This window comes from Echeneis naucrates, chromosome 17 (assembly GCF_900963305.1).
Source record: "Echeneis naucrates chromosome 17, fEcheNa1.1, whole genome shotgun sequence".
Lineage (NCBI taxonomy): Eukaryota > Metazoa > Chordata > Actinopteri > Carangiformes > Echeneidae > Echeneis > Echeneis naucrates.
This window is the reverse complement of record NC_042527.1, coordinates 20,912,189-20,923,329: the sequence shown is the minus strand read 5'-3', so window position 1 is coordinate 20,923,329 and position 11,141 is coordinate 20,912,189. Positions and strand designations below refer to the sequence as shown.

Here is an 11,141-nt window from a genome sequence, read left to right as displayed (position 1 = left end):
TAAGGCTTGTGGTCGTCCTTCCAAAAGGCCCTGCTGCATCAGCATGTTGAACCATTTATGCTAACCTGATGTGCTGAGTCTGTGAAGGAAAAAAGTTCAGCATGGGGTTCACAACCAGAGCTAACCTTAACAGATTTCTCACACACAGCAGGTGGATTCACTTTTCTAACAAGTGCTGTGGACTGCACTAAAGAAGCTGCCTCTTTTAGAGCCACTGATCCGCAGATGTACAACAGAGGGCTGAAAGCAGCATTGAGGATGTCCTGTACTTTGTTGGAAGGTTCGTTTTTTTTATCATCTTGGCTAAAATACATTTTATGATGAGGTATGTTCCCTCCTAAAAGCGCGAGTTATTCTGACACGGCTTTAAGAACAGCTAAAAGAACACTGTTTCTACAAACAAGGCGAGAGAGGAAGCCTGACAACAAATTTAGATCCTATATAACATATTTTATTTTAGGGTGAGCACATTTTGATTTCCAGAAAAGAGGACACTCGGCCCGGCCACGAGATTAAATGATTAAATGACTACTTAAACGATACTCGCTGTTTACTGAAAGATTCCTTATAGTTTTTATACATTTAAAGTTTATATGTATGGACAGAATATCTTGTTATATCACAAAATAAAATCTCTCATATATAAATGTAAAATGTCTGTAATAAAATAATGTGAATAATTTCTGTGTTAGAACTCAGTGAACTTTGCTGAACTGCTCTCAGCTCCACTGCCTTTTTCTGTTTCTGTCCATATGAGCTGTGAGGTCCAGCACCTTTATTGGACACAGACACATTTGTCCCAGCTTGGAGCTGAACACTCCATCTACCGTCTCTCTCTTTTTAATAAACACATTAGTTGAAGATTGTATGCACTTATTGTCTAACACACAGTCTTTGAATCTTACTGGTGGCCTGATAACTCGGCCCCTTCTGGTTTGGCCCATCTGTGGAGGAGATGAAGCTCCACACATGCAGCCTCATCAGCAGGTGCTGTGTTGTCTCTGATGGTTAGAATGACTGACCACTGATTTCAAATATGTCTCCTCCTGCTTTCAGCCCAGGGAGCTCTGGCATTTCATCAGATGGTTGGCTCCCTCTGGTGGCGGGGTTGGAACTGCTGGCAAGTTGCACAGATGCAGCCATTGTCTGGTGTCCCTTGTCATACCTGGCCAACACCAGTGTCCTCTGGCCAGAGCTTTGTGACTCTGTGACATGTCTGAGCTCAGTTCGCTCGGCAGAATGATTCTGTCTCTTATTGACACTGTGTCACCTTTTTGTCGACTTGTTTTCTGTGCTGTGGCCAGGCTCGCCTGTGAATGTCCAGCAATGTCTGCAATATGTCGTGCTTTAACTGTGCCAGAGTCTCTGTGCTGAGGGCCTCTGTTGGCTCCAGAGTGTAGATCACTTTTTCATCCAAACTGTCACGCTGCCTCTGTTGCTCTTGTGTAGTTGCTCGTGCGATCAGTAACTCTTTACCTGGCGTGTAGATTATATTCAGGTCGTAACGTTACAGCTGATGTAACATCCGCTGTGGACGGAGCTGTTCCCAGTGGCTTTCCAAAGGTTTGTGATCCGACTGCACAGGCGTACTGATGAAAGCGTTTGACTGAAATCACAATAGCCAGAAGCTCCTGTCTGTTGGAGCTCTGGATGCAGAGGCAATAGGATGTCCATCTTGCATTAGACGTGCAGCTAAACCGTCCTCGGATGCATCTGCTTGTATCACGGCAGCTTTCTTTGGGTCACACAATTTGAGAACAGGGGCTGTTATGAGTGCCTTCTTTTGTTTCTTTACAGCTCCCTCATTGCCACACACGGCTCTTTCTCAACAGCCGCCTCAACGGTGCTGTGGCTGTCGTTCTGTGAGAGATACTTGATCATCCCAAGCATGCGTTGCAGTGCAGGTCTGTCCGTGGGTGAAGGCATGTCAACTACTGCCTTAACTTTTGCATTGTCCACTTCAACACCGTCTGAGGTCACAACATGGCCCGTGTATCTGACGCCGTTCACCTCGTCTCGGATCTTCTCTTTGCTCAGGTCATCACTTCATCATGTTCCTTTTTCTGTGGATGCAGCGATAATCATCAGCAATTATGTGAACACCCGTGATGTCACCAAATGTTTCACAGTTGCGCTGCTGGAAAACTTCCCTCGCAGACTTGATCCCAAATGGTAGGTGCTGAAACCTTCTCGTCTGGCACTGTGAAGAGTTTCTTTCCAGAAAGTTTACACAACACCTCATCTGCTGTGGGAATTGAGTGATGCTGTCTCATAACAGCTTTATTTAAGTGTGTAGGATTGAGGCAAACCCTCAACGTCTTCTTGTCTTTCTTCTCAGTGACTACAAGGCCACTGACCATGTTGTTGGCTCAGTTACTGTGAAATAACTTCTGCTTTTAACAGGTCGTCCTGCATCCTTGCCTGGGATAGCTGTGTCTGAGTGGTTTGGTATGTGGAACAGCAGGTTGGATTTGGTTTGGGCAGTGGAGCACTTGAGTGAAACTGTTCCTTCTGGTTTCGCCGAATTCCGCCGTACGCCACTAACACAATCTTTGTCGGTTTCAGTTGAGAGCTTATTCCTTATTTCTTTGCTGAGCTGGTTTCAAGACTGGTGTTTCCAGTTTCCAGGACTCAGCGTGTGAAGGCAGAAATGAGCAGCCTGACGTAGAGAAAGCAGAGCTCTGTGTCTCCATGTTACAACTCTTGGTGTCATCAGGAATGTGGATCTGAGTTTCTGACTGAATCTACCTTTGGACAGATCAGTAAAGTCAGTTCAGTTCAATTCAAAAAAACTTTATTGTCAATCAGACAGTGACAGAAAGTTGATTTCAGTTTGGGCTCAAAAAACAAAAAACACCTGAAAGACATGAAATACACATTCAGACCCATCAGACAGATGAAATCATCAGATATGAACTCATTCACTTTATTTACAACCAGTTTGTTTCAGCTCAGAGAGGGAAACAAAATCATGACTCCTGATAACCACAGTTTGATTAAAGCTCATACATCTTTTTACAAGCTGCTTTGTCGGGACAAACACATCCATGAAATATAACAGCTGATTTCTTTCTTTACACTTCAACATTCAGGACACACAGACGTTTGTTTTCATGCTGACAAATGTGAGTTTAGGTCAAACTAACAGCATGAGGAGCGGTGATCTCCTCCACAGCTCCAGCTCCACCTGAACACACTCAGACATCAACACAACAAGAGATGAGAGCAGGTCAAAGTGCTGACAATGATTCAGCAACACACAGACACACTGAATACATTTAGGAACTAAAAGACATTTAACTCACTAATGTCTACTTCAGTTTACAAAACTCAGCTGTAGCTCCAGAAGAAGCCTCCAGCATGCAGAGGCTGAGTGAATGTGGTCTGGACTCTGTGGAGGAGAGTCATGGTTTCAGAGACGCTGTAGAAGGACAGAATACCTGCTCTGTGATCCAGGTACACTCCGACTCTGGAGGACGGAGGACCTGAGACTGCAGTCTGGATGCTGTTGGACCAGAATGTAAAACTGTTTTGTTTACAGTCTAAAGCCCAAGATTTGTTATTGAATCCAAATGCAGATTCATAACTCTCCCCTGCTCTGCTGATATTCTTGTATGCAACTGCTACAGAAACTCTATCTCCTCTCCACTCCACCTCCCAGTAACAACGTCCAGTCAGACTCTCTCTGCTCAGGACCTGCCAGGAAAATTCAAACCGATCTGGATGAGGAGAATATTTCTGTTCTTCTCCCATATACACAACCATTCTGTTCTCCTTCAGTAGTAACAGATGTGTGTTTGCTGTGTTTGGGTCCAACGTAATTTGACAAGCATACTGCAAGAACTCAGTTCTGCTCTTTGGTTCTGGTTCTGGTTGTGACAGTGAAACATCCACTTCAGTCACTGTCAGTGAGACGTTTGTCCATTCCTGTCTCAGAACGTCCTGTAGCTGATCTCTGAGCTCTGACACAGCTGCTGTCACATCCTCAAAGTATCTCAGAGGACGGATGTTGATGCTGGATGAGTCTGTAGCTTCACTGAGAGCTGACACTGAGGGGTAGTTGTGTAGAAACTGGGTGTGATCCTCTGTGTGTGAGAGCAGCTTCAGCTCAGCGTCTTTCCTCTTCAGCTCAGTGATCTCCTGCTCCAGCTTCTCCTGAAGCTCTTTGACTCGACTCACTTCAGTTTCCTGCTGGGATCTGATCTGCTGCTTCACATCAGACCTTCTTCTCTCCATGAGACGGATCAGCTGAGTGAAGATCTTCTCAGTGTCCTCCACTGCTTTATCAGCAGAGCCGTTGATGGCCTCCACCTCCTGTTGAAGCAGCTTCACATCTTTGTCTCTGTCCTGGATTCTCTGCTGGATTTGTTGTCGACTCAGCTCCAGCTCTCTCTGCCTCTCAGTCCTTTCTGCTGCAGCTGAGACTGTGTCGTGGCCTTTATGTTCATCCACAGGGCAGAGATAACAGATACACTGCTGATCAGTACGGCAGAACATCTTCATCACCTCACCATGACGAGAGCAGATGTTCTCCTGGAGCTTCTCAGAGGGCTCCACCAGCTTGTGTTTCTTCAGTGGAGCTACATCATAATGAGGCTGCAGGTGTTTCTCACAGTAAGAGGCCAAACAAACCAAACAGGACTTGACAGCTTTCAGTTTTCTCTCGGTGCAGAAATCACAGGCCACATCTTCAGGTCCAGCATAGCAGTGATCAGCAGGAGCAGCTTGGAGTCCAGTCTTCTTCAGCTGCTCCACTAAATCTGCTAACATTGTATTTTTCATTAGAACAGGCCTCGGTATGAAGGCCTCCCTACACTGAGGGCAGCTGTAGATTTTCTTCTCATCCTCTCCGTCCCAGTGGGATTTAATACAGTTCATACAGTAGCTGTGTCCACAGGTAGTCGTCACCGGATCCTTCAGTAGATCCAGACAGATGGTACAGGAGATGGTTTCCAGCTGAACTCCTTTCTGCTCCATTTCTCCTCTCAGTGACGGCCGTCTGAGTTTCTGTTATCAAAAGTGAAACTAGTTTTCTGTCTGCTGTAAAAATGTCTCCACCCCCTTCAGACTGTAGATCTGAGGAGACACGTGATCAGAGCAGGAAGAAGACAGAGGGTCATCAGGAGGAGGAACAGCTGGATTCTGTGTTTAACCTTTTATTTATAATGCAGGTTGGTGAAAGTCTTTATTTGGTTTTAACTGATCAAACTGTATTCGAGTAGTTTTGTCGGTCGGCCGTCACCTTTTACACCCTCGATGAGTTTGACCCTCGACAGTCCAAAGCCCATCGGTGACTTAAAAATATCTGGAGGTGTGAATCATTCTTTGTCTCTATTTTATCTAGAGAACCAAAGAAATACATGAGAGCAGACGTCAGCTGGTACGGGACAGTCTGTCTGTCACACGAGAGAATGATGGCACTAATTCAAATGGAATTAGACAGAAGAGTCTTGTATATCAGCCAGACCTTGAAGTTCAGCTGATAACAGGAGTGAATTATCGAGGGACTGTTTCATTTGGCTGTAAACTCTGAGATGGATTAAACTCATCAGTTCCCTCTTACTGCCACTTGGTGCCACCACTGCTTCATGTCTCGTTTTGTGCAGCTTTCAGGACAATTCAGTCAAATCCACTGACAGATAACAGAGTTTGATGTGTGAAGGTTGTCTTATAGTCACATGTGCAAACGGGGAGTTTTCTGAGTAAAAAGGACAAACGTTTCCATTTAAGTGACTTCAACAAATCATTTCTAGATTCAGTTATTTATTTTCATTTAAGTACAGCAGTGACAATGATTGAGACCAAAAATGAGTATTTATTTAACACAGATGGGCCGATTGAGACGAATATAAAACATTTCTGTGAACTTCTGAAAACACAACAGATTCAGCCTGAACGTTGTCTGGAAGCTAGCTCGACGGCGCTCTGAGCGTTATTCAGGTCAGCTAATGAAGCTCACAACACAACGTTGTGACGCCAAATACAAGCAGAAATAAAGTTCAGGCTTACCTGTGACAGGTGATCTGAACAGAGCAGCTGTCGGTACAGCAGAACAACAGCGAGGCGTCCTTCCTGTAACCGGCTTCACAGAGTCCACCTACCAAGATGGCGGCCAGGTGACCGTTCCACCCGCCAACTGATGAATGTGAGCGGCAGGAAGTCCGATGCAGACTCCATCTGAGGGTTTAATGTTCCACTACCACCCCCCACACCGCCTTCAATATGGCCGACTCTCCGGGCTGGTTAAGGACTGAGCCAGCGAGTCTGCAGCGTCGTGCTGCTGTAGACCCCCCCTCTGTCAACCCAACCGGTCGAGGCAGATGACCCCCCCAGTCTGGTCCCGTCTGAGCCTTCTGCCTCTTAAATGTGGCCTGGTCATAAAATCAGGAGACCAGACACAGACACAATAAATGTTGTGGGTCCTTTATTCCCCCGACTGCATGAAATAGGCGACATTAACTAGAAATTTCTACAAAATCAAACAAAAGCTATCTGCCAAATCTCCAAATCTCCTGTCTTAAAACAAAATGAGCCACCTCCAGCCTGTCACACATCAGTCAGAGCTGTCGGTCATCTCAGTGGACTAACTGGACGAAGGTGGCTCTCTTTTAAGATGACTGTATCAACCCAGTATTCTCCATGAGCGATACAGATTCTCAGCTCAGGGAAGATCTTACATATGACAAACATATTGACCAGATGGAAGTAATGGGACAAAAACAAAGCCATGCACTTACAGTACAATAAAAAAAGACACCGCCAATCGCAGGATGTGTTTGATTATTATCTGATTATCCAGCTGTAGATTCCTTCTATGGAGGACCCTCACATTGTCTGCTCCAACCTGTATTAATACGTCAGGAGTACATGACAGCTTTGACAGCAAAGGTGTGTGCTGGCTGTTTGAGACACTTATGCATTTGGTATTTTACCACCAAAGCACTTTTCCATCCCCTGGACAGCTGCTGGGAGTCAGACTGAATACCTCCTTGTATCCCCTCCATGATCCAGCTCCTCTGAGGCCGTGCAATCTGCTGGAGCGGCCTCTCATTTTTCTTCCTGTTTTCTTCAGATAATATGAACAGCTAATATGTTACGCAGTGTTTCATCCACATACACTAAAAGAGTGATGAATAAGCAATCTACTTCCTTATTATGGCAGCTCTTAGAAGTTATTAGATACACCTTGTGGTGCTCCAAGTTGATGGCCCTTCGTGTTCTGCTGCTGCCTAAGCCAGCTGGACCACCCTCCCTGGACCGAGCTGCCATGAACTCCTTGCTCAGGCTAATGATGGGGAGCTTCAGCTTGTTGCTCAGCCCGTACAGCAGCAAAACCTGCTGACCCTCATCTCAAAGCCTTCCACTTCCACTGGGACTTCATAGACCAAGAGGGGCCAGAGGATCTGCAGGAGAATGCCATGCTGGTAAATCCAGGCCTTGAACTTGTCAGGGAGGCCAGACATGGCTGCATCAGGCTGCCTTTCACAGGCTCTTGGCTGGTTCATCAGTGAGTGATGGCATCTTGGTGGTGCAGAGTGAGAAGCAGAACTTCCCTTTTTGATCTGAGGTGTGCCTTAGGAAAAAGAATAAAGTGAGAGTGTGCAGCCTCCCGGAGAAAGTCGTCGTCTGTGTCTGTTTGTTATTTTCTTATCCATAAAATAAAAGCGCCCTTAAAACCCAGCTACAATATATTATATTATATTATATCGGTTATATTAACTTACAGGATCTAAATTTGTTGTCAGGCTTCCTCTCTCGCCTTGTTTGTAGAAACAGTGTTCTGAACTCTTCACAGCTCTCCATTATCATAATCTGCTCCTCTTGGCTGAACCATGCGGCCCAGAATCGGACCATTTCTCTGCAGAAATGATGTCAGATGACGCCTACACGGCCTTTTTCTGTCAACTCACAGAGCCTGCTGAGGAAAGCCTGGTCCGACTGATCCAGATGATACTGGCTGTCTCTGCTGGAGCCAGCTGACCAAAGAAAGCCGACGTAATGATGCAGCTGACCCAAAGACCTGAGGGGTTTTCCAGAAAGCAGGTTATGTGAAAACTGAGTTATCTGTTCCAGAAAGAGGAGCATCTGAAACTGTGGGCCAATCAGCATGGTGACAGACTCTGAACAGAACCTGCTCGCTGGCAGCTTTTCTTTAAGAAACCGAGTTTCTACCTGTCTCCTCCCACACAAAGACAGCTGTTGGACATGGATTGTCCATTCATTCCCGATCCGATTGATATCGTAGGCCAGCTAGTTCGAAATGCTTTACATGGCGAAGGAATCTTCCCTTCAGATTTCCTGAAGTGGAGTATCTGTCATTTATCTCCCAAACATCACCAACCTCACACACTGTGGACATTTTATGTGCAAACGCTAGTTTTCTTGACAACATCGGTGATGCGGAGCATCAGCAAAGACAACAGTGTGTAGAGCTGTGAGAAAAGGAACTGAGACACAGACACAAACCTGTTAGAGACAGCAGAGAGGAACTCAACAGGATTTAGAAATGATATCCATTCTGCAGCAGACAGCGTTTCTTCATCATCCTCCTCCTGTGATGTTTCAGAATCCTTCGATCTGAGTCTGGAATACAGAAATCAAATGTTGATCTCTTTTTTAAAATGTGTAGATTTTATTTTGTTCATGTACACATCGTCACTTTTTAAATGACTTCAATAAAAATGTGTAAACATTGGATGATGTGTTAATCTACTAAGTGGGTATGACCTTAAAACAACATTTTGTTAGGAGTTTAAATTACTACTTGAATTTATATTTACTTTGTTTAGCTTAAGTCAATTTAAAAAAATACCATTAAAATCAAAGAAAGGTACGATCGTAGCCCAGCAAAATATCTCTTATCTTTTTGAACTGAGTTTTTATCTTTCATGTTTAACTGAAAAGTCCGCTTCTCTCCTGACGGACTGCACCTACATGAAAATTAGATTTCATTCCCAGTTATATTTAAAACTGTGAGCTGCTGTCTTATGGTTAACGCTGTTTGTCTGTGCTCATCCTCTCCATGGGCCTAAATTCAGACCTCCATCTCCAACGAGGTGAAATAAGTGGATCGCTTTCTCTCGTTGTCATGGTGACTCGTGGTATCGGGGCTCCATTGATGAGGGCTTTTTTTGAGGTTGTGCAACTCAAAGGGAACCAGTTCTGGACCCGGATACTCAGAGTTCGTTGGACGTCCTACCTGGAATACCCCCCTGAGGGGTTCTTGTGGTGGTTACTTGTTTTTCTCGCCTGATCTGGCAACACTGCAGGATACTGATTGTTCTCTTACTGGTCCAAATGGCTCTCTCCAGCTCAACCCTGCTGGATGGTGAGTCTTGTGGACGCTGGATCAGGACCGCTGAGACAAAGTGAGAAACGCACAGCCGCTTCACAATTCACTGTCCTCAACTAAAAATAAACGTCATTAAAACCGACAGAGGCACACTTGATTAACATACAGTTACATGAGAGTGTGAACCGCTAACACACACTCCCGTACAGTATGTGATACCATCTCCCAGTCTGTCAGAAAGGAAACCACCAGTAAATATTTAATCAGCAATTTGGTTCGCCTCTCAAATATTCATGAAATCTAATCACCTTAATCACAGTATGATCGTTATTTCACAGCATAATGAAACTCTCTGCTGCATCACTCAGGCATGACCAGGGTGGCTGACACCAACACACACAGACACACACTGACAATGCAGGTGACTGGAAGGAGGAGGAAGAAGGAGAGGATTGTCTCATTCCACAAACACACACCGTCATAATAATCTGCCACATACAAATCCTGCTTTTATTTGAAATATGTCCATAATAAGAGGAAAATATTGTTATTCATAAAGAGCATTTCACCTTGGTGGTCTGAGGAGAGCATAAATATGCTAATTCTGCAATATGACAAAATCTGCAGATGACACAACAACAGCACGCCGTCATTTGTCCCGCAGACGGCGCCCGCGGCTGCAGCAGCAGCTCTTTACACAGATGGATCTAATGTACAGTATAATGTTTGGCCCGAGGAGCGCACAGGGAAGCTGCTGTGTCCTATTTGCTGGGATGTTGAGCTCATTTTTGGGGCGCACTTCATTCTTCGTGCCCCGTGGGATCTCAGCCACAGTACAGTCTGCACGAAGCTTCCACTTTATCTCACCTGAGCAGCGCGGACGTTTGGAAACAGCAGGATGTTTTCATCATCTCTGTGTCTCCCACATGGATGAACACGTCTCTCCCAGTCAGCGTCACATTCATCTGTGCGTGTCACACTTTTCCAGTTTTTATTTTATCCTTTAACATTTTCTAAGTAGATCAATTTGAGACCAGTGAAAACGAAAACGTCCTTTTAAAGTTGTTGCTGTTGGGCATTAAAACGAAGGAGCCACATTCATCTGTGTGCCGGTGGTCTCACTCAGCCTGAAGGGGAAAGCTAATTAGTGCGGAGATAAAACTTCTAATGAAGCTCTGACATATAAATAAAAAATACACCAAATAATCAAGAAACATTGACTCTTTACTTTTGGGCCCGGGGGATCCAAAATACGTTCTTAGCCTCATTAATAAAGCAGGAAATCTGCTGATTACTGGCCTGCTTTATGTGACAAGAAGGAATCATCCAAGCTCATAAACAGTAACAGGTTAAAGTTTTATTCATTAAATCAAACAGTAACGTGGGCAGAATACTGCAGCTGCATGTTCAATAAACAACATCCTAATTTTAATGTTTGGTATTCATGTTCTCCTGTTTTATGCCACGCTAACCATTCGCTAACTCGACTTTCTCCCAATATATTCAGAATGTTTCATTTTAATTACAGATGAACATCATGTTGTGTTGAAGACTGTTAACGAGAGACGGAGACCATAAACATGTTTTTTTCCCCATAGACTTCAAGATAAGGATTCTTGGTGGTTTAGCGCAGTTCACTGCAGCCATCTTGGACTCTCTGATTCCGTTTGGAAACTCGGATATTCAGACTTCCCGGTTCAAATGTACATTTATTGTCATTTCACTGCTGCAGTACATGCATGTACCTGATTTTAAGCCAAATTCCTGACGCTTCTCTGGCTCCAGATTAGAATAATCCTCCAAAGGGAGGTGAGATAAACGCAGGAGAGTTACAGCTGCCTGGAGTTCA

The 11,141-nt window shown here is 44.7% G+C and overlaps 1 protein-coding gene across 1 annotated transcript; it reads right to left on the bottom strand.

Annotated features, from left to right (window-relative positions):
- Positions 1 to 2,822: 2,822 nt before the first annotated feature.
- On the bottom strand, positions 2,823 to 6,427 carry LOC115057788 (tripartite motif-containing protein 16-like). The gene is made up of 2 exons (XM_029524993.1): positions 6,010 to 6,427; positions 2,823 to 5,076 (listed from the first exon to the last, which is right to left on the bottom strand). The coding sequence occupies exon 2, from the start codon at positions 4,975 to 4,977 to the stop codon at positions 3,331 to 3,333; it is 1,647 nt and encodes a 548-aa protein (XP_029380853.1). The 5' UTR covers positions 4,978 to 5,076; positions 6,010 to 6,427; the 3' UTR covers positions 2,823 to 3,330.
- Positions 6,428 to 11,141: the final 4,714 nt, after the last annotated feature.

Excerpts from the sequence above, each read along its gene's own strand:
- LOC115057788 (XM_029524993.1), bottom strand. The coding sequence starts at position 4,977 with ATGGAGCAGAAAGGAGTTCAGCTGGAAACCATCTCCTGTACCATCTGT.